The sequence below is a fragment of the Myzus persicae genome, unplaced genomic scaffold, assembly GCF_001856785.1.
Source record: "Myzus persicae strain clone G006 unplaced genomic scaffold, MPER_G0061.0, whole genome shotgun sequence".
Lineage (NCBI taxonomy): Eukaryota > Metazoa > Arthropoda > Insecta > Hemiptera > Aphididae > Myzus > Myzus persicae.
Genome location: NW_019101353.1, coordinates 453,965 through 481,911, shown reverse-complemented (window position 1 = coordinate 481,911; position 27,947 = coordinate 453,965). Strand labels below are relative to the sequence as shown.

Sequence of the window (27,947 nt, the reverse complement as noted above, 5' to 3'; positions counted from 1 at the left end):
CCCCAGATTAAATACATTTTTTATTTAATCTGTGCTATTGCCCTAGGCCTTATATTAGAGAGCCTTAATAATAATTAAGCCTTATTATTAAGGCTCTCTACCTTATATTAATATATAAGATTAGTGTACAACAACAGTATTCTGAGCAGCGTGCAAATATCTTGCTGTGATGTGCAGACCGTCTTGACGACAAAATACAATTATCTATATATATATATATCCATATATTTTACTGCATAACCATAAATCGAGTCACTCAGTCACCTAAAAGCGCCCTCTATGTTCCAAGTTCATTGTGCAATCACTCCTTGTCTAATAGTATAAAGACACCACAACACATTTTTAATTGACTTAACAACAAGCAATATTTATGCCGTCATGACAATTTGCATAACTATTGACAGTATTTAGAGTAGATGACAATGTCAATGATATATATTTTTGCATTAATTTAATTTTAAGAAATAAAATTATATGCGATTGGCTTATAATAATACTTGAGTAAAACAAAAAGTATATACAAACTTTTGGAAGTGATTAACGAACAAAAAAATTGTCTGAATAGAAATTATTGATATTAAAATATAAAGATTAGTTATATCTTATATGTATAAAAGATGCGCACTAAACAATGTATTGTCTTCATATCATAACTATTTTGGTACTTAATATTAAAAAATTAAACAAAAAAAGAAAAAGAATAACAATGAAAACTTAAAATAAAAAATGATTTTTACAGGTACTAAGTTAAGGAGATTATAAGGAAAAATAAGGATACATATAAAATAATTCCAACAACACAAATTAATATTATAACCAAACGTGCAGAAAATCTTTAGAAATAGAGTATTTTTTTTAGTTGAGCCTTAATGATTACATTGATGTAGGTGTCCAGAAATTCATCTCTCTTAGTTCTGAAGGTTTGGGTTTTATGGATAAATTGCTGGAAGACAAAGGTTTAGGGAATCGCTTGTATTCTTTATCAGATAATTCTTCTTGTGAATCACCTCTGTGTGAAAATAAGTTTGATAATATCCACGATGAGCCTTGTTTATCACCAGAAGATTCTTCTTGAAAGGGTGCTGTGAAATATGGATTTTTACGAATCATTCGAGGTGATCCAGGTGGTGAACTTATAGGACTTGCCGGGAGCGATTTGCTGTTTCGCCGTTTAGCTAACATTGATGGCGACGGTCCAACGACAAGAATATCTTGAGGACCTGAAGAACGACCTTGATATGCTCTCCGTCCAGACACCATTTGATGCGCCATTGCCACAATAGATTTACCACATTCAGAAGCTCCACTTTTAAAACCATCATCAATCCCTAATGATTTTGGAGGGTCAGTTATATTTTCACCCAAACTTGCAGCTGCTACTGCATCTGTAAAATGTGTACAACGATTAGTTAACTTTTATTTGTACGACGTATTTTCAATAAGGAAAGTTTTTTATGTGTCATAAATTATAATGGTAAAGACTAAAGCTGTAGTATTTGACCCCATGTTTAACTATTAATGCATTATTATTACTATCAATGGTAGATGATTTCCCAATATATATTTACACTTAAGTATTAATCTATGGAAGTAGTTATCATCTAATCAATAAATTAAATAAAGTGTAATGAATATATTTTCTATTGTAATGTTTATTTTCTGATTTAATTTCAACTTTCAAGGAATTATATTGTTTAATAATAGATAAAAGATAATCACATGTTTCATTAATAATGGTTGATGTAGGTATAGTAATATGTGAGTAAAATAGTTAATTTTATGGGGAAGGTGCACAGATTTGATAATAATTTAAAATCAATACCTTTTATTTGCAAATTATATGACGTATATGATATTATCAATTACTTAATAGTTCATTTACATAATTTTTACGATTTTTATTTATAGTTCAATGCCGACTTAGTTTAACAAGACTATACATTTGGTACAATATGTAAGGCTAGTTTTTATATGAATAATTTAATTATTATATAATGTGTTTCATAAAATGTTTCCTAAACAATCTTGCCTGCGGGCCTTAAAAACATTAGGTATGCCAGTATGCTCTTGAGTCCTAAATAAAAACTGAGGATGGTTAAACCCAGTTTTATTACAAGGTTTTGACCGACTTGTTTTCAAATTCTCTTCTGTTTGTTATACATTATATTTTGATTAAAAAAAAAATAAGTGTTTTGAAATTATAATTGTTCAACTAACAATGTTTTAACATAAAAATAGCTGAATTTAAATAAACGAGTAACTGTCTGTATTTTCAATAACTATAATAAATTACAATAAAAGAGGAAACAAATTATGTTAAATAGTAATTTTCTGAAGTATTAACATATCATGTCTGTTCACACGTTCACAGGTCAGGTCATATTTACGCAGTAGGAAATATAATTGTCAAGTGCCATATTTTATTATATTTAGACAGTGTGGGCTATTAATCATTTAAAGTGTATCGTTTGATTAGTTACATAATGCAAGTCAATTAGTAATCTTAAACCTACATGAAATTTTAATTGATACAAAAAACTACGTTTCAAACTAAAATATGATTGAATAATGTGTAATTAATCGGTAATTTAAAAATACGCCAATATAGGTAGTGTATGCGATAATTATACTTAATAACTGTAAACTAACCTTTTTCTTATACATTTCAAGTTATTTTATAATTAGTATTAAAACAAATAGGGAGACTGTAAACTTGACCAGTTATCTTTTCTTACCAAAATTATTAGCTTTTATTGAAAAACAATATTATGGAATCATATTTTTGATCTAAAATTACCACCCTATCTCAATTGTGTTAAATTTCTAATTTCTAAAATATTTTAAATGTGTACAAAAATTTTCTCAAAAAAAGTTTGTTTTCATTAATATAAATAATAATTATTTGTACAATAACTGAAACTAGGCCTAGTAAGACTGAACAAATTTAATTTATAATGTTAAAAAATGCTTGGTTTCAAAATATTTAATAAACTTATATAATGTTGTTAATAAGATTAATTTCATAAAAAAAAGCATGTTAAGAGGATGTCAGCAACCAAATATTTGTTTAGTCTTTCAGACCCAAGTGCAGCAACAGATAAATGGTGTTCACATAAAATCGTTTTTTTAAAATCATTTTTGAGTTATTTCATGGTAAAACCAAACCACCTATTACAAAAATTATAGAGAATAATAATTTCGAGGGTTTGATATATTGATTTTATATTTTATTCTTATTTGATTTTGTATTCGACTTTCAGAGGAAAAATGATTTTTGTAAATTTAAATAATGTTTAAACATTGTCTTAAGACAATATTTAGACAAATCAAAATGTCATACCCCCTAAAGTATTATTCTCTATCAATTTTGGTAATGGGTGATATTACTCTTTGATTACTGAAAAAATTAAAAAATGATTTTGTGTAAATATGTTTTGTCTATATTGCATGTGGGCCAGATAGAGAAAACAAACAGTGAGCTGACACCCACTTAATAACACAAATAAAAAAATAGGCAAATGTTTGTTTTTGTCTGTTTGATGTTATTGAATAGAATGTTCAATAAAAACAAATCATTTAAACAAACTTAATCCATTTTTTAGTATAAAATATTAAATAGTAAATAGTTTTTCAAATTATTTTTACAACATGGCACATTTTCAAACTGTATTAATTTTTTAATGACTAACACGTGTCATGTATAGATAATATAATATAATTTAATATAGGTGGGAATATTATTAGCAATTAATTATCAAGATAGATCACAGGCCAGTGAAGAAAAATGTGCTAGATACACTAATATCTTTTTATATAACACAGTCACAAGAGCAGACAAGGGCAGTTCCCTTGTCATCGAGAGATTAGGCGAGTGAAGCAACGGTCGGTACAGACTAAATATTTTTGATTTATATTTGTTAATATAAAGAGTAATAAGTAATAACCTACAATTTTTATAGAAAAGTATGCAGGACTAAATAACAATTATAAGTATAAAAACATTATATTCTTACATTTTACTAATGTAGGCATATAAAAAATGCATTTCTACTTTAGTTAAAACTTAGGATATTTAGTTTAGTTGGGATTTGTCGTCGAAAAATAATAATATTTATACTTATTTAACTTTAAACTTTAATACGTCAAAGTACCACCGCTGAGAGGTTTCTGCAGTCTGTCTAAACTTCATTTTTATTATATTTTAATTTATTTTATCTTATATTAGCTGATCCCGTGGATTTTTCTTGCCCGTTAAAAATGCCAACTCTATATGATACTCGATGGTGAATATGCGAGAACTATATTATGCCTACCTGCTGTGTATTGCGGACCCCCCTTGATGAGTACTTTGTATATATAATTTGTTTTATTTTTATTTTTATTATGTGCGGACACGCTGATGAGCGGGCTATAAGTGCAACTCAGCAATGTGCAAAAATCCAATTGTATGCGGGCTTATACCTGATCTGCCTGATGAACCACTGCAGGCAGGCAACCAGCAAAACAAAAAAAAAATACTAATTTCTACTAAATATATTCATATTTCTCCTATAACCAATAGCAACCATATGTAAACAAACATTTCCTTCTTAAATCTTAAAATCCCAGTTTGAGCAACTCCACGGGTCGGACCTATCAGTTCTAATTGTGAATCCAAACTATCCAGGGTATCACAAAAAAATTCATTCAAATCTGTCCAGCCGTTTAGGAGGAGTTTAGTGACATACACACATACATTAGAATTATTTATATAAAGATTATTTACCATCAATTGTTCTTATTGTTCTTTTTTTATGTAACGGATCAAATAAAAACTTATGAATCAAAAAAAAAAAAAATATATATTTAACATAAATGAGCTTCTTTGCTACTAGATCAATATTTGAATTTTGAATAATTAAGAATGGTGGAAATCTGGAAAACAAAACATAACTGTTTTACAACTCCTTTGAAAGAAACTTTTAAATATTAAACAAATAACCTAATTCATAAATATTCTTGAAATACTCAAAACTGTAAAGAATTAAATTTGAAGGCGAGTTATAAATGTTTTTATACCTCTAATATTTAACAATGTTTGGTAAGGCATATACCTCCGACACAATACTGTGTTGTATTAAAGTTGTATGCAAAAAATGTTTCTAATTTTTTTTTATAAGATCACACTGAACTTTTACCTATAGTTAATTAAACTTGGATAGCTGTTTGAAATGTATCACTTAAGAATATTATTATGGTCTGATTTTATACAAATTGTATCAAATAGATTGTTGATGAAAATACATTTCTAATTCTGATTAAAAAAAAAAAAACATTATAGAGAAACAGAATTTATCAAACTAACTTTAAGATGGAAATTTGCTCTGATTTCAGAAATTACAGAGGAATATATATTATTGTGAAAGTAAAATTTGCCATGTTTGTTGAGTATCAATTTTTGAATCAAAATAACTATTATCATTGATTTTGAATTACAAAATATTTAGTTTTGTATGAACCTAATACACAGAACACATTAATTAGCTAACAATTAGATTACATAATATTTAACTGTATGATACCAACGAAACATTTAATTTAAAAAAACTATTCATAATATTGTCATTGACCTTGACAATGGTATGACTAATGAGTAATTGTAAAACTATTTATCCACAAATTTAAATACACAGTTTCAAACACTTATTAAATTTTGACATGTCTTATTGCTTTAGTTTCTTAGATCAGAGGTTCCCAAACTTTTTATTGTACGACCCATTTTGAAAATATTTTAAAATATAGCGACCCACAATATCAATGAATGACCTTTTTTTTTTTTACCATACAACAGAAAATTAAACTATTTTATTAAATAAAAAAAGTATAATAAGTATAATATATAGTATTTGACACAGCCGCTGGTAAACTCCTAATTGTCACACTCACAGATAAGGATTGACGATAAAACTGAATTTGAACTTTGAACATCAACAAAAAGCAATAGATGATTATATTTTTTTATTATTTAAAAAAATAGCGAGACCCACCAAAAGTATAATCGCGACCCACAGTTTGGGAACCTCTGACTTAGATAGTAATAATTAGTAGTATTCTAAAATCATTACCAATCTAGGTCTGCCCTTATATTTTATAACTCTAACCCTTTCTCTTCTATATGAAATATCATGAGTTTGGTTAAAATAAATTATTATAAACAAGAAGTTCTTAGTTGTATTGCTGAAATCACTCATAATAATAATAATCATTCTTAATATTTCTTTGGGTTTAATTATATAGTAAGAATAAAAATGAAATATAACCTGCTGATAATTTAAAACTATGTTTTGTTTTCAATTTAAATAAATTGTATAGAAGGGTGCACGTCATTCTTGTGTCTGGATGAGAACCTCCCCAGTAACTTTTTAACCATGAAAAACAGTTTTTTTTTGTTCATAGCCAATAAGAAAATTCATAAGACATACACATTTAGTCAAATTTAAAAAAATTGTATTGGGCTCTCTTTTCTTTGTCATTGTAAAAATTCTAGATATAGGTAGCCTTGATCATAAATCAAAATGACTAGGGCAGAGGTTCCCAAACTGTGGGTCGCGACCCAAAAGTGGGTCGCGATTATACTTTTGGTGGGTCGCACTATTTTTTTAAATAATACAAAAATATAATCATCTATTACTTTTCGTTGATGTTCAAAGTTCAAATTCAGTTTTATCGTCAATCCTTATCTGTGAGTATGACAATTACGAGTTTACCAGCGGCCGTGTCAAATACTATATATTATACTTATTATACATTTTTTTCGTAATTACATAAAATGTAATAAAATAGTTTAATTTTCTGTTGTATGGTAAAAAAAAAAAGGTCATTCATTGATATTGTGGGTCGCTATATTTAAAAAAAAATTCAAAATGGGTCGCACAATAAGAAGTTTGGGAACCTCTGGACTAGGGCATTTACTTTATAACCTATTTAACCGTATTTAACTAATATACAAATAAAAAGACAAACATACATATCACTTGTTCGGTCAATTTTAAATTACAGAATATAATTGTACGGGGTTAAGCATATGACTCACATACAAATTCTTGAAAATAAACAAAACACTTAATTAAATTCTTGCTAAATAAACCAAAATACACAAAAAATGAATATATATATCAGGAACTAAATGTATATAACATCAAAGTTTTGTACTTAAAAAATATCTTCATAGATTTATATAAATACAGATATGATATTATATCCTATCATTAACCATGAATATTGTACTGGACACAAAAAAGTTATTAATATAAAAATTCATTAATTATATTAACACTTAATAAAATTATATTCATAAAATATATTATATATCATACAATTCTACTCCTATTGTTATACATTTATGAAGGATTCTTAAAATTAATACATTTTTGATTTTCATAACTTAGACATTTTAAATTTCTTTTAAAACTTGTAAATTTAAATGAAGTTGAAATTGTATAAACTTGGCGTCTATACATAATTATTATTTATATTATACGTAGTGTTTTTGTGAACTCAATAACTCTCCATCACAAGCTTATCGAAGGGTGGCAAGTATTTATAAGCCCTTATTATCTTAATATATCTTTTTTTTTATTCATTGTAGGTAATCTATTATATTTCGTATGATATATTCCGTGTAAAAAAGGAAAATTATTTGCAAAAATTAACATATTGTTATTATTATTTCAAATTCTTTAAAACTGTTATAACTGATTAATGCTTATTCAACATTTTTCTTTAAAAATAAACGTTATAACTTAGTACTTACCAGCACAAGTATTTGTAATGAAGCGTTGACAAGCAAGCGTATGTCCCTTGTATTCTGGTGTTTCTGTAACAATTAATGCAGGAGGCATTTTTTTTAAATGTTGAACTGTTTTATCCGCTAAATTTTCTTCAGCTGGTTTATTTTTAGTGTTATCACTGCGTTTTTGATTTACTGAGTCTGGTTTCAAATAACGAACCAAAAAAAAGCTGTCGTCTGTTTCTTCTGGAGAAAATGATGGCTGGTCTAGGTCATACCTAAATGAAACATAAATGTTATAAATATAAATTTATATTAAACAAATTATCAGTTAAATGTAATTATATCAAGTAGTCTACTCAATAACTCACTTCAAAATTAATAAAATACTAATAGTATCTGAAGAGATTGTAAATAAAATAAATTTTAATAATCAGTCACGAATGAGTACTTGAAAAATCATACTTTTCATAACATAGGATTTTATGTCGATCATGTATTCTTATGCATATACATGTGCTATTGTAATTAGTCTTTAAGTATTTTCAATTTTAGTCACGCATTGTGCATTCATGCAAAGTTAAACATGGTTATTTAGTAGATATTAGATATATAACTTAATATTATAAACTAATTCAAGAAGCCGGAAAAGTTTATGTTCAAGTCTATGATTGTGGAATAAAAGGAAAAAATAAAAATATTGTATTCTTTACACTTGACATAATCTTTTTTATTTGCCTACCATCCATGAGAAAATTTTACCTATCAGAGGATCAATGTTAAATAAAAATAATAATATCTTACTACAAACTACAAATTATTGCACAAGTCATAGTATCTAAACATTTTGAAAAGTGTACAGTCAATGATTAGTTAAAGGTTAATGTATCAGATACATATAGTTTTGTTGTGTTCCAATTATTAGTTAATAGTAGTAGTGCAATATAAATACACCAGTAAGTTTTAAAATAAAATAAATTATGTTATACATAAGATAATGGTTAGGCATTAGGCACTAATAACTAAGTATGAGAAACATAAAAGTAGCATGCAGTACGTACAAATATCAGTATAAAAATAAAAATGGATTAGTCTTTAGATGTTTGGTAGAGTAATAATAAAGTGGTTCTCCCCTTAAATTTAAAAAAAGAGTATGACTTTGTATGAACACAATAGTGTACAATTGTTCATCACAGGTATTTAAAAAAAAATATATCCCATAATTCAATACTTTTAATTTAATTAGTTAATTAACTACTATTTAATATTTAATTTATATTTACATTTATTACATTTCGACAATTTAAATGTATTAGGAAAATAAAAATGATAGGTATTGATTGATTATCTATACTTAAATACTATATTAACCAAGACAAAAATAATGTAGGTATACAAATCATTATTCATATTTTTCCATTGAAACTGCACCAACTATCAATTATTTGTTTTGTATTTTATTTCAATAAGTTATACCTATTTGATTTTCATTCTATTATTTGACTAACTGCAGTAATATTGGACAGTAAAAATGTGTATAAAAATTACCACCATCAATAATGAGTCATAAATCAAGTTTAATGGTAATTAAGAACACTATCCCCCCTCCATGAGTCAACTATCTATTTACGAATGGGACACCTCTGACCTTATGTCAACTGCAGAATACGGTTCTTAACTTGAATAGAGTACAAACCTCTGATGTCCATAGGTTTTTTAACAGTCTTAAGTCTTAACCATAACCTCTAGCATTATTAAATCTGAAGATCATTAAGTATTTGTATATAATAAGAAAGTATGAAATGTTGGATTATTGCAATATTGCATTGTAATGTATTTTGCTTTTACAGTTACCTTTACATATTAAAGATTTCAAGTCATAGTAAAGTATATTATGTACTGGTGAACATATAACTAAGACAATGTTTGGCAAAGGGAAAGGTTAAAACATTGGAATTCTCCGAAAAATTATTGAAATGAGCCCCAATGTATTTATTGAACGTTTGAACAATAAAATCAAAATTATTTTGGGTGGAGGGTTTTGACACTTTAAACCCCGTCACCATATGGTGTGTGCCACAACTAGCTGAATATAAAAAATACATATTATACTTAAATAGCAAAATATTCAATAGCTTCAATCAATGTATGGTGAACATGAAAATAAAGTATTAACAGATAGAAAAAATTAAAAATATATGAAGTAGGTAGTGTTATTGTTATTATTATTATTATTATTATAAACATGTAATATGACGTCCGCACAGTTATCTAAGGAAGGAATTTATTATTTAATTATTGTTACATAATATAATATTTTCATATGCAAAATTCAGGGAATTAGATAACAAAACAAAATTTAATACTGCTTATTAGTATATTATTAATACTTATAACCTAGTACTTCTAGTTGGTTAAAATTTTAAAATTTAATTCTTAAGGTTTAAATATTAAGAATTTTATAGTTTATATTTATACTTAAGAATTGAATTTCTTGGACTAAGTTTCATACATCATATAACTTTTTTATTTTTAACAATGAAAATAAACATTATTTTATTCAATATACCCACCTAAATCTTGATATTTAAGTATATATTATGAATAAATGTTCTTATTGTAGATGATAGTTATTAATAACCAATACGTACACTAATTGAGATAAAATATAATTTTTAAATAACATAACATAATTTATTAAATATTAACGATTGCTCATCTTTGATATTGCTTTATTCGAGGTATATTATATAATGTGTACAATGTGACAGTGTGAAAATACCTTGCACCATAGTATATCATGTTAAATATAAGTAAATTTAAAGATCAACAAGGGAATACAGTTGTTTTAGAACAGAAAATCCAGGTTACTGTCATTGTTAGTATTCTGGTTAGAAAATACATGTAGACACTATTCACTTGTTTAAAGTCGGGTTTTTAGTTGCCATAATGACTGGACAATAAGGATTCATCTTTATAAATGGTCAGTGGGTTTTTAATTTTGAATCACAAACAATATAAAAAGTACTTGAGACATATAAATATGAATTATTTAAGTTTCACTATCATTAATTTTACTTATCAATAAATGTGATTTAGTCAATTTCTATTAATTTTATAATCTTAATTTGTTTTATAATAGGTAGCTGAAGGAAATTATAAAATAATGAATAAATGTTTTCAAAATAAATCATGCACATGGTGACACAACTATTTATGTGATGGTCCTTTTACCACTTTTATTTACTTTACAATTTAGCAGTATACAAACCTATTTAATTGAAACAGAAAAAATAGGGAACAAATGCAGTTTAATTCACCCTCGCCATTTAAAATTGTTTCATCAAAACTTGAGTTTCAACTAACATTGAGTTCAGATCGATGGTACAATCAGCTTTTGTCGAGTATGTTTTGAAGTTAACTTTTTTGAAGTTATTAACCTTAAGAAAAAACTGCCAAATTTTGGATTTATCAAAAAATTAGGTATCCAAGGCCAAAAATATTAAAAGTTTATGTTTTTGAAATTTATTTTAGAGATTAAAACAATGGTGCTTTCAGAGTTCATATTTTAGAAATTAAGGAAAAATTGGAGGACTCCTACTACCGAGCCTGCTGCTGTGGGAGCTAGAGTCGAAATTTCATACCCTACTGTGAAGTAATGGTCTTCAAGATATGATTTGAAGATTAGATAGTAAGGAGAGGGTTAAATAAATATATTATTATAGGTATTATTAGAATGTACATACATACCAGCTCCAGTCAGAAAGATAGATCTTGATTGGGGCTAGGGTTAACCTGTGTGGAGGGAAAGTTAGGGTAAAACAAATAGTAGGTAACTCGAGGTCTTACAGTTCTTTCAGTAGGAAGGTTTTGTTATTCACACTCAACATTTTGTTGTTCCACCATAAAAGTAAGTACGGTGGCCAAAATCTGAACGCTCCATCAAACTCAGCAAATCTAACTCAGCTCCATCAAAAACATGGGATGTGTAAAAAAAGAAATTAAAAATTCATGAAATAATGAGCTGTGTGTCATGTGTAGTGCATATGCAAAATCTTTAAAATTCATTAGGTTTTAACTTTGAAACAAAGTCTGAGCAACAAATTCTGATTGCACCATCATTCTTAACTCGACGAGTGTGTACTAAACTGCATTTATTTCAAAAATAGTTACTATTATAATTAGTTAACTCTTTTCAGGTTTAATAATACAACTTTTTGTGTACATCCTGATTCCTGATTGCCAATATTACGTTATTAATACACAAAATAACTTACCGATCGTTTATTTTAGATTTCATCCACTGAGGAATTGGGAACCCAGATGATATTGAACGATCTGCTGAACTCATGTTGATGGTAGGAATTGGTTGACTAGAAGACGTAGGTGCTGGTTATTGAACTCCGTTACTGGATAACAGATTCTGGTTAAGAATACGCTTTGGCTATGACACAATTCCACTGAGGAAAAAACGTACCAAAACATTATTTAAAAGATCTGATTAACCCTTCAATTAAATAATAATAATAAAAATGAAACATTGCGTACCAACTAGGTACTAGTTGTTCATAATAATTACACGGGATTTGGACGCGATACAATAATAATAATTATTATTGTTATTTGGCCTTGATACACGGTGTGGAATAAGGCCAATACGCAGACAGACAGCAACTTCAGGTGCGTCGAGAAACAAACTTGAAAGAAAATGCAGTGACTCACCTTTAAGTTTCTAAGATGCGTGTAGACCGTCGATGGATGGCTTTTCATTATTTTCATAACTCTGTAGTACGGTTCGCAAAGATGGTCTGAAAGTTGGGACACTGGCGGAAACACAACGACAAACGCACAAACAATGAACAGTGAACCAGTAACGTGCGACTACAACGTAGTCGATTCCACTGATGACTGATGACTGATTACTGATTATAATTTAGTGATTACAAATTACGATTTCACGTCATATTCTGTGGTAGAAGCACGGTTGCATATAAGACCGCAGGTAGAAGACGTATATTATTTTTTATTTTTCATTCATACTCAATGGTATGGGCGCACAGCCTGCAATATAGCAGACTATTATTATTTGTTTTGCGCATAATATATATTTTGTATAAGTCCTTCTACGATAAATATCATCAAAACAAGCCAGAGTAATAATAACAAAGACGGTGTGTGATTGTGTTATCTTTGAAGGACGCACTGATCTCAAGCAAGATACCAACCACAGATAGAGACATGTTCATATGTTTTCATTGCTTATATGTATTAAAGTCCAACATTTTATTTTATTTAAATTAGGGGTAGAGAAATGCATATTTAAGCTTTTGCAAAATGTTCTCTTATTTTTAAATAAGAAAAAAATTAATGAAATCAGTATATTATACAGGGCAGGGTGTGAGTTTTTCTGTAAGCATGTTGTACTAAAATCCCTGACTTTGACTCCGACACCCTTAACCAAAAATAAACATACATTTTTAAAATTCATAGTCAGTAGTCCGTTTTGAATTCTACTAAAATAAGAATTAAACTTGTATGTATTTATTGACATCGGTACTTTCACTCTACTAAAGCATTCATATTGTTAAGAATGAAAATGAATATAATTTTAACATTAAATTATAATCCTTGTAAATATTTTAGATTTCTTCCTAATATTATGTAAATAAAATAGGTACTTCATAATATTAATTAAGAATTTATATTTATTGTCAACTTGAATAATATTATAATAACTATAGGACATTATTACATTTGTTATTAAATAAATAATTTAAAAATCATTCCATGTACAAAGAGGGAGTGAATACAATATTTCTTTTGATTTTGTCTAGTACTTCTTGCATTTTTTCACTTATTTTGTTAGTACCAATCATTTTTGCTGCATTTTTAATGACAGTCAAAATTTCATTTAATTGTACTATACATCTGACTATGATTCCTTCTTGAATATCTGTTATTTCCATTATTTCTGAAAAAGGCTAAGGAAATGCAAAAATAAAAAAGTGTTAAACTCATCAACGTTATTATTTTTTATTGGTAAATTTACCTTTTCTTGAGCCCACAAATACAGTACTTTTACTAAATTGAAGTTCAGATTAACACGTTCATAGTTGCTTAAATAATTTGATTCAACCAACTGAATGTAATCATGTTTTTGTTTTATTAGATTCATTCCCTAAAAAAAATTATAATAGTTTAATGTTTAAGCAATATGAAATATTTGTATGCCCTTAATATATACATTTATTAAATTTGGTTCTTTAATTTGTTCCAAATCAATATTTGACTTAGATTCACAAACTAAACATGAAAGAACAGCAGCAATTTCTTCTGGTTTCATTTCTTCAAACATATTACATAATAGTAGTTCAGTTACTAAAAGTTCATGAGATCCCATAGTTGCTGCTACATTCCCTTTTTGAGTAGCTGAAATTAGAATACTTAAAGCATTATACATTTGCATAACCATAAATAATGATTGTTAACTAACAATTATTACTAACTTATTTCATTCCTCGGATTTATATATTTTAATTCTTTGAGAATTTCAACTTTGTTGATATATTCATTATATAACTGTAATGCTTTATTTGATATTTGGTGTTGTAATTCTGCTATTCTCTCTATTCTTGTTTGATATTCATACAATTTTGAGAACTAAAATTTAAATGTATTATAATTTAGTTCTTAAATGCAGAGCACTCAAGAGGATATAATATACACACTACTTGTTTTCTCCTTTGGCTAATATACCAACTGTTAACTTCTCAAGGGGAAATAACGTCAAAAAGCAAGCTGCCGGACCGGGAATCGAACCCGAGTCTCACGATTGCTCTACCACTAAGTTAATCGACCGCTTAGACCTTGAAGCTATCTACCCGCAAGTTAACAAGAGTTTACACAACTTTGTATTTAGAAAAACCAATCTAGTGTTATTATCTTTGGTACATTGATACAGTACATTTATAAACCATGATGCGCAGCATATTTTTCAGTACCTACCCACTCTTTATAAAATATAGTATAATAAATAATTATTATGTGACTGTAAATATTTTAATTTTTGTTTTATGTTATAGGTTACCATAATGTATCCAACCACCCTACCCCCCACAACATTTTTTCACCTTGACACCTAGGCGTCCTAAACCTTGTTTGTCATCACACCACTGCACTGAAAACATAATTTGTGTTAGTAGGTTTGCTTCTTTTTACAATATTTGAGTATTTAAAAATTGTAGTATTCTACATACTCATAACTTGCATAAAAATTGAAATATCATAAAAAAGACACAGATAATATTCTTAAGTTTAATAATAGGCTATTCTAATACTAAAGCCACAAATTATATAATCTGTGCTAAAGCTAACAACACAAGATAGATACTGCTGAACACAAAGTTGATGTATTATTTGTGGATTAGAGAGAAAACAAATACTGTGCTGCTGCATTGGTACTCTTAAAAAGGTTTGGTAAAAGTGCATTCTCAATTGGTATAATTATAGTGTATTGGGTTAAATATTTCAAGTTTCTTTTTTATCTAAATTATCTGTACATCCATTCATATCATACATGAATTTACATATTATCTTGTTTACATATATAAATTATTGTTAATAAACTATTATTAACAAAAATTATTCCAATAGATATAACATTAGTATAAAAAACACACTTACAACATCTTCAAATGCAATAATGTCAGACAATTCAATATTGTACACTCGATTTTCCAAAGCATGCATGTGTAACATAGTTCGGTGTAATTCAAAATTATCAATTCCTAGTTCTAACAAACTTAGTACTGAATCATCATTTTCTGCTCGATTTAAAAGTAAGGTTTTTTCGGATAGCATTGTAATGGCTCTCAGGCAGTGTGTAGAAATAGCTGCATCTCTAAATAATATGTTTAAATGATTGATTATGATAATTTATGAATATAACTATTTACTACAATTAACATATATTAAAAATAAGATTTTATTTTACATACCTGAAACGTTCATTTTGTCTCATTTCCCAATTTTTTATAATTGAGTCATTATCAAAATTACCAGAAAGTTTAGTGATTGCAAATATTGAATTTGAAGATATAGTTAAAATGGTATGAGCATTATTAGAAATTACATCTAATGATTTATCTAATACTCTCCTTTTTTTAGATAAGTAAATAAATTTATACCAAGAATCCTTTTTATTTTCAGATTCTTCATTATTTACCTTATCATTGTCTAATACCAATACTCTGAAAAAAAGTTACAAGTTTATAAACTGGATATCAAGTGGTTTGAAAGTTGGCTCATTACCTTTAAATGTATAAACATGTTTGTACAATTTTTACAAAACCTGGTTATTGCAAACCATGAATGAAAAAAATTATATTTTTCTTCTATTTTTAAGTTGTTTTTTTTTTAGAAATGAGAACACATCTTTGATTTATATTTCTGAGATTTTCATGTATACAAATTTAATTTTAAACAAGTAGCAAAAAGAATTTAGTGTTCAGATGGAACATATTTTGCAAAGTATCCCATACCATTCCATTCATCTTTTTTGTTTAAATACTTATAACTTATAGCAAATTAAATACTCATTCAAAACCCCATAGGTACAAACATGTTTATATCTTTATTTTTATTAAACATTTTTAAGTTTCTTTACAAATGCCTCCAAAAATTCAATAATTGGATAGTCATGATATCTGTTATCACCAAAAAATTTATAGGTAGTCAAGGTAACTATAAGGACCATAAGTTCCATTCAACAATAGGGTTTTTTAATATTAATTTCAAATTTTATAAACAAATATTGTAAAAAATATTTATACTTTTTGAGATAATGAGTGTTTAATGTAAAAATAATCACTAAATATAAGAATGTTATAAAAATGTTAAAATATTCATTTACCGAAATTCTCTTGGAATTTTTTTTGTGTTGCTTGATAATATAATAGCTAAATTTCCAATATAATGTTGGTGTGTAATAATGACAAATCTACCAACTTCGCTAAAACTTTTATCACTTGCAGCATAAAGTTTATCCTAAAGTTATAATTTTAATGTTCAACATTTTTCTTTATAAATAAACATAAAATATAACAAAAAAATATACATGTATGTTTAAAACATATAAAATAATAACTAAATTATTTATAACTATAGGTATCATTTATACTAGTCGATAATATTAATAAAAAAATATTTAAACTTTATATACAAAATTGGAAGTTTTTATGTTCAAATATTAAAAATTGTATAAACTATCGACTTATCAATATTTTTTACAAACAAAAACTTATTGTTTGATTAAAAATGAACATATTTAAGAGCATGCACATTTCTATTGGTTTTCAGAAGAAATAAACTAATTATTAGTTAACCTTTTTTAAAATTAAATTTATATTCTTATTTACCCAGTCTTCATTTCTGCAGTCTAAATACTCTTTGGCACAAAGATAGAATTCTTTTACCGTTATATCTTGCTTTCCTGTTGGTTCCCAATTATCATTTCCGTGTATTAATTTTAAAGAATTTAATTCTTCAGTATATTCATCTTTTTTTTTAGCTCTAGCAGCTTCAATGAAACTACTACCTAAAATTTCTTCTAGAGTTTCAGAATTTTTCTTTTTAAACATATTCAATATAATAGAATAACTGACTTTAAACTGAGATTCTAATTTAGCTGATTTACCTACAAAAAATGTTAATATTTTTCAAATTGGTTAAACATGATTCCATATATCTATTTTTTTGATAAAAAACTAACCTAGCATCATATTTGTTAATTCTCTGTCATTAGGTAATTGATCATTTGCCATTATTATTACTGTACCACTATCATCATGACCCCGACGACCTGCGCGTCCTGCCATTTGAGTGTACTCAGCTGGTGCTAAATTTCTTTTTTCTATACCATCAAATTTGTTAATTGCATCAAATACCACTGTTCTAGCTGGCATATTAATACCAATCGCAAATGTTTCGGTGGCAAATAGACACTGTAAAGTTATTCAATATGTTATTAAAATAAAAAACTTTTGTTTTTGGTTTTTCAATTACCTTGACTAAACTTTTCTGAAATTGCATTTCTACTATTTCTTTTAGTATGGGTAAAATTCCACTATGGTGAACTGCAATGCCTTGACATAATAATTCTTTCATTAAAACAACCTAAAAATAATAGAGCACTTGATATTAAATTTATTGTTTAAACTTTAAAATAAAAGTACTAACTAAAAAACATTGATATTTACTTGAGGTAAAGCCCTGTCTTCAGGTTTTAATTTTTTTATCGCATCATTAAAAAAATACTCATTAGCTTGAGATTCTTTATTATTTAATAGAAAGTTGACGGAGTTTTTTAAAGACTCTGCCATCATATCACATTTTTTTCTGGACAAAATAAAAACAACAGCTGGAAACAAATTGTTTTTGTCAAGAAATCTCAAGAAATTGACCCATTTTGGTTTTTGATCTTTGAAACTCTTGGATTCTTGATATTTTTTTACTTCTTTGTTTTTTTTTAATAGATCTGAAGCTTTACGATAGCTATAAATGTATTTAAAAAACCAATTTAGTGTTTATATTTATGCATACTAATGACGTATAATATACATACCCTTGAATGAGAAACCCACTGTCTGCTTTTCTAATTAGATGCATATTGTCCTTCATTTCCATAGATGTATTTGACCCAATATAAAGATAATGTTCAAGAGGAACTGGCCGATAAAGAGTAAATACAACATAAATCTTAGAATCACGAGTACGGCCGATCCAGTTGGCAAAATCAATAACATTAGTGACGGTGGCACTCAGCATAACTAATTTTACACGTTTAGGTAGCATAATTAAAATTTGTTCCCAAATGTGTCCTCTCTATTAAATAAAATATATAATATTTGTTAACAAACATAATCATTAAATAACAAAGTATATTTTACTAGACTACTTACATCTCTATCGTTTACATAATGAACTTCATCAAGAATAACAAACTCAGTTTCTTTAATTTTATCTGAATCACTATATAGCATTGAACATAGTATTTCGGTGGTAACAATAAGACATTGAGCTTCTGGTTTCACTTGAAAATCTCCTGTAATAAGACCAACATCTCCAAATTTTTTTTTGAAATCTCGAAATTTTTGATTGGATAGTGCTTTAATTGGAGATGTATATATGCATCTAAATTATTATTATGTATTACATACAATGTAATATTAGTAACATTTTTGATGAATAAATATAATAAGGATAGTGTATATGATAAAATATTTACCTTAATTGATGTTTTTTAGCAAGTGCTATAGCATATTCTGCAATAACAGTTTTACCTGCTGATGTATGAGCTGCTACAAATACACTACTTTTTTCTTCCAATTTTAGTACTGCCTATAAAATAAAATAATATAAAATATTATATAACAGTATATTCAATTAATGCATAAATATGTATTAAATATCCTCAAAAACTATATAATCATATAATTTTCAAATTAAATTATTTATATAATACTTACTTGTTTTTGAAATGTATCTAATTCAAATTCCCATTTATAAGCAGGATCAGGTAATAACTCGTCAAAGTTATCAATTGGTTTTGAAATATCTAATTCTTCAACCCACTTAGATTTCACTAGTACTCTTTCTGCATTTCCAGAAATTTTAAGCACAAAATTATCATCTTTCTATTGAAAATCAAGCAAGATTAAACATTTTTAGATTCAAATATCTTCAAAATATTAATAATTACCTTAATGTGATTTATTTCATCTACTGCAATTGGTTCTGGTGTAGTATCTGGCTGGCTTACTATTTCTGGTACTTCATCATCCCAAAATCCTCCTACATCTTCAGTCCATTCATTGTCTACTGTTGTGGCAATGGCACAAATGTCTACAGATGTATTTTGATCATTTTGGTTTATTTTTAATTTATTTGACATTCCTGGAGCAACTGGTAAATCATCTAAGAAAACAATACATAATAGGTAAATTATAGTTCTTTGAAAATATAAATATAGGTACATACTAGGATCAAATTGAAATTGAAACATGTTATCTTCATGTTGGTTGACAGTATATTGATTGTTCATTGATTTTAGACAAGGTATTGAATTACCATCAGATTGAAAAACTGGATCATTAATAACTTCTTCATAGCAAATAATTTTACCAGTTTTGGGATCTCTTTCAGGCTGTAGATAATTTATTATTTAGTATTTGTTTAAAAATGTGTAAGTAGTAACTTAATATGCTTATATACTTACTATTAAATTAGTTGGCATATAGTTTATACTATTATCAGCATACAAGGATAGTAAATTTACATCTCTTTTTGGTAGAATTGATTCACCTTTATAAACTGGCATGCTTTCTATACAATTTATATAACTTAATAAATCTGCTGGAATGCTTGGCATTATTGAGGTAATACCTCCAGGTACCTTTATAAAATTACAACATTTTATTACTAACATGTATCAATAAATATAAAGACTAAAGTTCAACAAAATAATATTTGTTTGAAAACTATAAATCTATCAACAAAGAGGAATGCGAATCAAAATTTGATTTAATAACAGGATTCTAAACAATTTTTCTGTGTAACGTATGATGTATATAAAATAATATAAATAAATAGATTATTATTCAGAAATCTATATTAATAAGAATTGTCCAAAATAAATATCAAACAAATAAATGTGGAAATAAGTTACCTCATATTTCATTTTGAAACTGTCCATTTTTTAATTAGTTAATAAAAATGTTTGACATTCTAAAATGTAGATTCTAATTCATGATTATAAATGATTGAAGTAACATGAAAAAATCAATACATTGTAAATTATATTATCATTTTCTTTTCACATTAGATGACTAGCATAACACTTTTAATTTTAAAAATTAAAAACTTCTGTCTAGAATCTAGATTTCATAAAATATAAATCCAAGATGATAACTGAAATATAAAAAAATTATAGTTATGCTATAGGTAGTCTAGAAAGTAAAAAAAAGATTGATGTTATATACTTATATTAAATATTGCAATTATTGAAGTGAATACTAAATTTTGTTGTTTAGCAAATACTCTAATTAAATACAATTAATAATTATTATCTATCTGTGGTTGAAGCTGCTGGCGTTGTTGACTTGATTTTTTTTTATTGATAACAAAATAGATTAAACAAAATGATATTGTCTATGATAACATCATCCACTTTCAGAAATAATTTAATATTGTAATAATATTAACAATGAGACACACTGTAGTCAGCGAGAGTCGTGACTTGATAACTTACTGATATCCCTGTGATTAATTAATAGTTTATCTTTTTTATATTTTGTCCGTTAGAATATAACATAATATAATAGTTATTGGGATCATAACCATTGAATTTTCTGTCGATTTTATTCTATTTTAGTAGCCTGCAGGTTATTTTGTTGAATACAACTTATTAAAGTTAAAACCCACAATTAATGTATTTTTGTCGCTTCGATACTCCATAGTTCATAGTCCATATTTCATACTTCATTTTCATTCGTGGTTCGTTCGTCTTTCGTTTTCTTCACACAATTCAAAATTTCAACTATTTCAGTACACGAAGCACGCTACCACACAATAAACTATTCGTATTGTATTAAACTTTTTTCCGTTATATAGCGCTAGTAAAAACTTACAACATGTCTTCAAATACTTTTCGTGTTCGTAAATTGACTTCCATAAACAACGAGAACCCTATAAAAAATATAAGTAAGTTTTTACATTACAGTACCTATTGATTAAAAACAAATCAGATAACTTATTTTGTTAATTGCTTGTTTATTATTTTTTTGTTATTTTTTTTTTAGAGAATAGTTTAGCAACAAATCGCAAGAAAACTGCTTTGAAAGTGTTAACAAACACAGTACAGTCAACCAAAAAATCTGATGGTAAAGGTCTTAAACAATTGAAGGTATTGCCCATGAAAAATTTTGAAACAGAAATAAAATGTAAATCTCCGTTACAAGATTTTACCTATGATCAAGATGAAGAGTTTGATCATTATGACTGTACAACACTGGAAAATGGTAATTATTAATTTATTACTTTTTTAGTTGGGTATGGTAAATTAAATTAAATTGGGTTGTATAGTAAAGTATCATATGTTTTTTTTTTAAGTATTAATATCAATTAGGTAATCAAAAAAAATTAGAGCTTAAGATGTAAAATAAAAATGTATGAAGTTTTAAAATAACATTTCATAAGTTGCAACCAACTAACAGATTATATAAGTATGAGCATATATTTTGGCAAACCGTTTTTAGAAAAATTTGAAAGGTTTGGACTTGATATTCTTGTATAGTAAAAACTCCTTGTAACGAAATGGCTCTGTACCAACAAGGAAAACTAAAATATATGGTATATATTACTATGGCCTGTTTTGTTATTTTCCGTTGTAACAAGATTTCATCATTCAAGGGGTCTTTTAGGAAGTTTTACTGTACACCAAAAATTACTTTTCAATATCTACCAAAGGAATAAATTTTTGTAAATTTTGTTACATTGTGTATGTCATACATTAATAATTATCCTGGTTACTATGGTTTTCAAATTGTCAGTATTTTTAACTCTTTTCGATTTATATTTTCTTCTGTAAATATGTACAAAAATATTGCAATGAATTGATAAAGATAAACAAAATGCTAAAAGACAAACATAATATTTACCCAATAGCATATTTGTTTATAAAAATTATCCTTTAGTTTAAATCTTAAACTGTATATTTGTGCATGTGATCAGCAGATATTGGTATAATTAATTTTTAATATGATTGCCCAATATTCCTTTTAAGATAGACGCATTGATAGGAGATAAGATATAGATACTTATTGTGTACCAAACAACCGAGGGATGTGTAATAAAAATGTAAAAATAGCCTAATGATGAAATAACTCCAACAAGACAACATAAGCAAGCTGTCTCTGAACAATTTTTTGAGTTAAACAAACTGCCAATTTTGACTCCCAAATAAAATCCTCTTCGGTACACTCCTTTTCATTTTAATTTATTCCTAACATACCTACTAATTAAAAAAATTATGTTGAATTTTAATGAGATTTACATATGAAGATTAACATAGAAAACTGATTATACTCCATTCAAATTAAGAAGGAACCTTTTCGGTTATAAGTTTTTGTCTTGGTGGAGGTCCAGTCTACACTCATTTGTTATCCTCACCGAGTCAACTATCTGTGTGGTTGAGCCCATGTGCCCAAATGTCCGCCTAGGTTCCTCCTTAACTTGAATGGAGTATAGACTTGTTCTAAATACAAGTTGAGATCTTGCAACAAACGAGTATAATATTCAACCAAGTTTATCTGAATTATAATCTTTACATTTTTTAAAGCAATCATTGAAAACAATTTTGAGTTAAGTTTAGTTGAAATACATTAATAAATTACAAATTACAACTTGTTTTTGAAAACAAGTATCAACCAAATTGGTTTTGACAGTTACTTGTAACTTTTGGAGCCTATTTTGTAGGTCTCTTATGTAATATATTGGTGAATTTAAAATATAAAATAAAAACATAAGCTTAAACATTCTTTGTTTTGCTAAGAATCTAATATATTAATATGCATTGTGGTATTTACTTTTTACTACTTATTCTTTTATGTTTTACAGATGCCCTGCCTTCAAGTATGACTTGTAACATAGGAATGCTAAGTGATTTTTTTAGTTGCAATAATAATGACCCAAGGGATTTTTTTCTTGAAGACTATCATTCAATAATGATTGAACAAATCAAAAATCAATTTGATAATTTTGGTAAAGATTTGAGATTATGAAATTTACATATAGTTTTAATTTTATGTTAGTATTGTGTATGTCATTTTTGTTTTGGGAACAGTTAATAATTAAGGTGGTTGGAGCAAGCCATATTTTTTGTCGTTTTAGTCTAACAAATATAATGGTTGAAATTAGTAGCTTACATACTTCCGTATTTGTGATTATTGTTTTAAATTGACGTATGAATTCTTCATCTCTTTTTCCTAGGTTCTGTAGGAAATACATGTTTGATTTTTGTATTCATAAGACTTTAAAAAAAGTTATTTTATTTTTACAAATTCATATAATTCTATAATGTCGTCAATTATTGTTCTTAGATAATCTAATATAAAAGCTATCAAATATAGATATTTTTTTCAAAATTTAAATTGGTTCAATGTACCAAAATAAATCTTCCTCTTTTAGATATATTGCACTGATTTTAAAATGGAAAAATGTCAAAAATTAAATTTGGGATCCTGCACATGCATGTGTGTTAGACTTGGAGTTAGGTTAGGACGATCTATTACGGTTATGAGCTTGCTGATCGATAATGAACAGTAATGTTTACACTTATGTATTCATTTACTATTCACACAATAACACAGTTATATGGCATAAATATGTACAAGTAATATAAACAACCTAAATATTATTCCTTAAAACATTCTCTACTCCAAGCCCCTTAAATAGTTTTATAAACTTGCGTTTACCAGAATTAATTATTTTTTAACTGGTGAAGGTATTAAATCTACACTAAGCCAATGTTACTGATTAGTGATTTATATTATTGTACATATCATTTTTTTTTTAGGAGAACCAGAAGTCGAATACTCCTTTCCTTCATTGCCAGTTATGGATTTTCCAGAAATCATTTTTTAAAGATTTAAGAGTGGGTTTTAATTTTTTATATGTATTTATTTAAATCTTAATGGTTTTGTTCACATAATTTATCAATATGATTTATGTAAGTTTTTATATCTGTTAAATGTATATATTACGATATAAATGACTAAGGATTATTTTCCTGTATTAATAATTTTAAAGGCTGCTTCTATAGAAAATATAGTTGTCATAATATGTAAGTCATTAATCTGAAGATGAAGAATAAAAAAAAATATTAATAAACATACCTTGTAATTATTGAACTGTGAGTACTATACTACTATATTAGTGTTGGTTGTCAATTTGTATTGTTTTAGTATTATGTTTAGTTACAACAGAACATATAGATACAGGAGTCGTGTAAAATATAATTGAACATATTCTTAATTATATCAGCTGACAACATCTATAATTTTAATGATTGAATAGTGTTAGTATTTAGTAAAACTGATTTAAACATAGAAAAATATAAATATATTAAAACAATTAAAATCCAGATATGCGAGTATATTGCAATATAACTCCTGAAGTTATTTTTATATTGCTTATCAAATGGTTGTTCGGATGAAATTAGGATTAGAGTTGGTCAGCGGTTGCGGGAGTGTCACCTGCACCAAAATGATTGCTGCTTATAGTTTTGAAATAAGTTAATTAATATCAAATTCTGTACAATTAAATAGTGTTTATGCACTGAATATTTTATTACATAATCAATTATTTACACAAATGAAATTATAATTTTGACTTAAGGAGGTGTAATACTGACAGTTATTTTTTTATTAAAATACACCTATCTTGTTGTCAATTGTACCAATAAGACATAATACATCGGAAAACATTTCAATTGCTTATGATTTTATGAAGTTAACTTGTTGATCGATCGGGTTGTATCTATTATATATTTATCTAATTACCCTATCCAGGACTTAATTTAATTATTATTTAATTATTTACATTCATTAATCATTATAAATAACATTCTTATGAGTAATACTATATAGAAAATGAACCATTGTACTCCAAGTGTGTATGTTAAATTATTGCCTATTTATATTAATTATAATTTTGAAGGATTTCTATTAAAAAATGAGTAAACCTTGCCGGTTTCCTTTTATTCAGTAAAAAAATCTTTAATTTGTGAATTAAATGTGATTAATGATTATGTTTAGATTATTTTATTATGGTGCCACTATTATTTTATGTTCTAATGACTGATTTAAGATCAAGTTTTATTCTTCATAGTACCTAATCTTGATCCAGGTCTCCACATTAAACATATTTGTTGTAAAGCTTTTGAAACCCTTGGGTTCGGCTTAATATTATGTAGAGATATTCGGTTAGGCATATCATTAAGGGTGCTATATTGTGGAGTATGGTGCCGTTATCTGGATGCTCTCGGCTCTCAATATAAGTGACTTCTTGAAGGCGGAAAGAGTTTAAAAAAATTGATTATCACTTGTAAACCCTGCGACTATGAACCTGTTGCGAATCTACTTGTTTTCGTTTCCTTGGCGGAGCCAAGACGTACTTGAGGCATTAAGTTCTTGGATGGATTGTTACAAACAGTGGCAGCGCGAGGTATTGTGGGGCCCTGAACAAGGTATTAACCATTAGGTACCCCAGAGGAGGGTACAATTCTAGATTTTTTTAATAATAAATATCAAATATTATATAATTGAAGTAAGAACATATATGAATTTTAGATACCTAATCAAATATATATTTTAAGAATATAGGTAGCTCTTATGTCACTTCTATAATACTGCCATACGGACGTATGGCAGTACGCGGAAAGCCTTTCCAAATAAAGAACAGAGACAATAACTATAGAGATAATAAATATTTATTGTAGGGATCCTATAACGATTTACCTTTTAGTTAAAATTAAGCTAAATTTTTTTGGCTAGATTTAGATATCGTTTTCCAAATAACTGGTGATAGGAATAATATTAATATAATACATATTGTACGATGTGTAGTATAGAATAATACATTTATAGATTTATAATTTGTTTATGTACCTAATTAGTAATTATGTAAAATGTCAATGTATCTTACGATATTATGATGATGATTAATAATAGCGGGGCCCTGGACATTTGTCCCATTTGTCCACCCTAGCGCCGGTTACAAAGTAGCATTGACTCTCCTGAATTACTTTCTTTAATAAGTTCTAGATTCTAAAGTTTAAAGTACCTCAGAATTCTTCTAGCTCTGTTGCTCCTTTTGTTGTTCCTATTGCCACCACCAACTACCTTCAAAACGAACCTATTAGACGTATAATGACCAATGTCAATGTGAATCTTCTGAATATTTGTATGTAATAATTGTTTAGCTATTAATAAATTGTTGTCATAATTCTTGTAAATATCCGTTATAAATATGTATACCTATATTGTTTTCAAAAGGGTTAATTCTGTGTACCTACTTTATATTAAAAAAATGAATTATTGTGTGGCATGCAAATAGCCAAAATCCATATCCCTATTACCTGTTATACACTGTTTCAAAAGAGAATGTACCAGATTTACATAAGAAAACCGGTTTTGCCCGTGGCCGCCTGGTATGTTCTCTTTTGAAACAGGGTATACATCATAACAATGTTGAACCATACGGTTACGAATTCAAATTCAACACATAAAGTGTTTATAGGGTGGCCGTTCGACTCAATGGCGAATCCAATGATTAATTAATTTTTTTTGGAGGGGGGAGGGAAAAGAATATAACAATTTACAACATCGATTGCTAGGGGCACTACAGACATCCACGATCCACTACTGCACTGCAGTGAAAATGGAAAACAGGGAAACTATAATTTTAGAGTGGAGAATGCCCCCTTTATATCTGAATTTGCTTCTGTATATGTTTAAGTTATAGGTAACTGACACTAGACAACGAGTGGTTGTTGCCCCCGATTCTATTATTTTAAGATAAAAAAATAGAAAAGTTTTTCGTTTATAGGTAAATTCCTATATTTATTTGTGCAATGTATATTTCCACAAGGAAAATTTTATCAAGAAACTTTAAAACATTAAATATCAATTAAAACTTCTTCAATTAAAATACATGCCTAAGTTTATTATTAAAATATTATAAAACTAACGTACATACTTAACTTTCATAAATATTAACGACAGATTAATGTTACTCGCCTCAATTTATTATTAAAATTCTCATTTTCAACCAGTTTAATTAAATAATAAATTGTGATTTTTAAGTACCCTACCAAGTTAGGTATATGATATTGAAATATCGTGAAACATGTTCAAGTCTATTCAGAATTGACAGAATTCACTTTAAAAAATAATTGTATCAATCTATTAACAATGATTACAATTTACAAAAAAATAGTTATAAATTATGTAGAACGAACTCTACTTTGTTAATATAATATTATAATAATATGATATCAAGTTCTGGGTTCTGATTTTCGACGGTTAGATAAGAACATTTCAGTTTCACTGTCCACATATTTTAT

General features: G+C 27.1%; 3 protein-coding genes across 4 annotated transcripts; 1 reads left to right on the top strand and 2 right to left on the bottom strand.

The window, feature by feature from the left end:
• Positions 1–291: 291 nt before the first annotated feature.
• On the bottom strand, positions 292–12,863 carry LOC111028777. The gene is made up of 4 exons (XM_022307532.1): positions 12,491–12,863; positions 12,046–12,228; positions 7,793–8,046; positions 292–1,385 (listed from the first exon to the last, which is right to left on the bottom strand). The coding sequence occupies exons 2-4, from the start codon at positions 12,117–12,119 to the stop codon at positions 874–876; spliced, it is 840 nt and encodes a 279-aa protein (XP_022163224.1). The 5' UTR covers positions 12,120–12,228; positions 12,491–12,863; the 3' UTR covers positions 292–873.
• Positions 12,864–13,453: 590 nt separating this feature from the next.
• LOC111028776 (helicase SKI2W) lies at positions 13,454–20,922 on the bottom strand. Of its 2 annotated transcripts, XM_022307530.1 has the most exons (20): positions 20,806–20,922; positions 20,493–20,734; positions 20,043–20,219; positions 19,805–19,970; positions 19,527–19,741; positions 19,294–19,461; positions 19,053–19,165; positions 18,727–18,958; positions 18,390–18,649; positions 18,025–18,319; positions 17,831–17,941; positions 17,538–17,769; positions 17,185–17,462; positions 16,680–16,813; positions 15,766–16,017; positions 15,452–15,668; positions 14,275–14,428; positions 14,013–14,197; positions 13,818–13,946; positions 13,549–13,749 (listed from the first exon to the last, which is right to left on the bottom strand). In XM_022307530.1, the coding sequence occupies exons 2-20, from the start codon at positions 20,517–20,519 to the stop codon at positions 13,549–13,551; spliced, it is 3,546 nt and encodes a 1,181-aa protein (XP_022163222.1). In that variant the 5' UTR covers positions 20,520–20,734; positions 20,806–20,922. The 2 variants fall into 2 exon arrangements, with proteins under 2 accessions (XP_022163223.1, XP_022163222.1); XM_022307531.1 differs by lacking the exon at positions 20,806–20,922 and having other exon boundaries at positions 13,454–13,749; positions 20,493–20,519.
• A 142-nt stretch (positions 20,923–21,064) lies between these two features.
• On the top strand, positions 21,065–24,732 carry LOC111028778. Its single transcript, XM_022307533.1, has 4 exons — positions 21,065–21,526; positions 21,625–21,843; positions 23,441–23,584; positions 24,399–24,732. The coding sequence occupies exons 1-4, from the start codon at positions 21,457–21,459 to the stop codon at positions 24,464–24,466; spliced, it is 501 nt and encodes a 166-aa protein (XP_022163225.1). The 5' UTR covers positions 21,065–21,456; the 3' UTR covers positions 24,467–24,732.
• The last annotated feature ends 3,215 nt before the right edge of the window (positions 24,733–27,947 follow it).

Excerpts from the sequence above, each read along its gene's own strand:
- LOC111028777 (XM_022307532.1), bottom strand. The coding sequence starts at position 12,119 with ATGAGTTCAGCAGATCGTTCAATATCATCTGGGTTCCCAATTCCTCAG. Across the intron at positions 8,047-12,045 it reads AAATCTAAAATAAACGATCG|GTATGACCTAGACCAGCCAT; the intron begins GTAAGTTATTTT and ends TGTTTCATTTAG. Across the intron at positions 1,386-7,792 it reads CATTACAAATACTTGTGCTG|ATGCAGTAGCAGCTGCAAGT; the intron begins GTAAGTACTAAG and ends CACATTTTACAG.
- LOC111028776 (XM_022307530.1), bottom strand. The coding sequence starts at position 20,519 with ATGGACAGTTTCAAAATGAAATATGAG. Across the intron at positions 19,742-19,804 it reads TCAATTTCAATTTGATCCTA|ATGATTTACCAGTTGCTCCA; the intron begins GTATGTACCTAT and ends TTGTTTTCTTAG. Across the intron at positions 14,198-14,274 it reads AAATCCGAGGAATGAAATAA|CTACTCAAAAAGGGAATGTA; the intron begins GTTAGTAATAAT and ends TTCTAATTTCAG.
- LOC111028778 (XM_022307533.1), top strand. The coding sequence starts at position 21,457 with ATGTCTTCAAATACTTTTCGTGTTCGTAAATTGACTTCCATAAACAAC. Across the intron at positions 21,844-23,440 it reads CTGTACAACACTGGAAAATG|ATGCCCTGCCTTCAAGTATG; the intron begins GTAATTATTAAT and ends TATGTTTTACAG. Across the intron at positions 23,585-24,398 it reads AAATCAATTTGATAATTTTG|GAGAACCAGAAGTCGAATAC; the intron begins GTAAAGATTTGA and ends TTTTTTTTTTAG.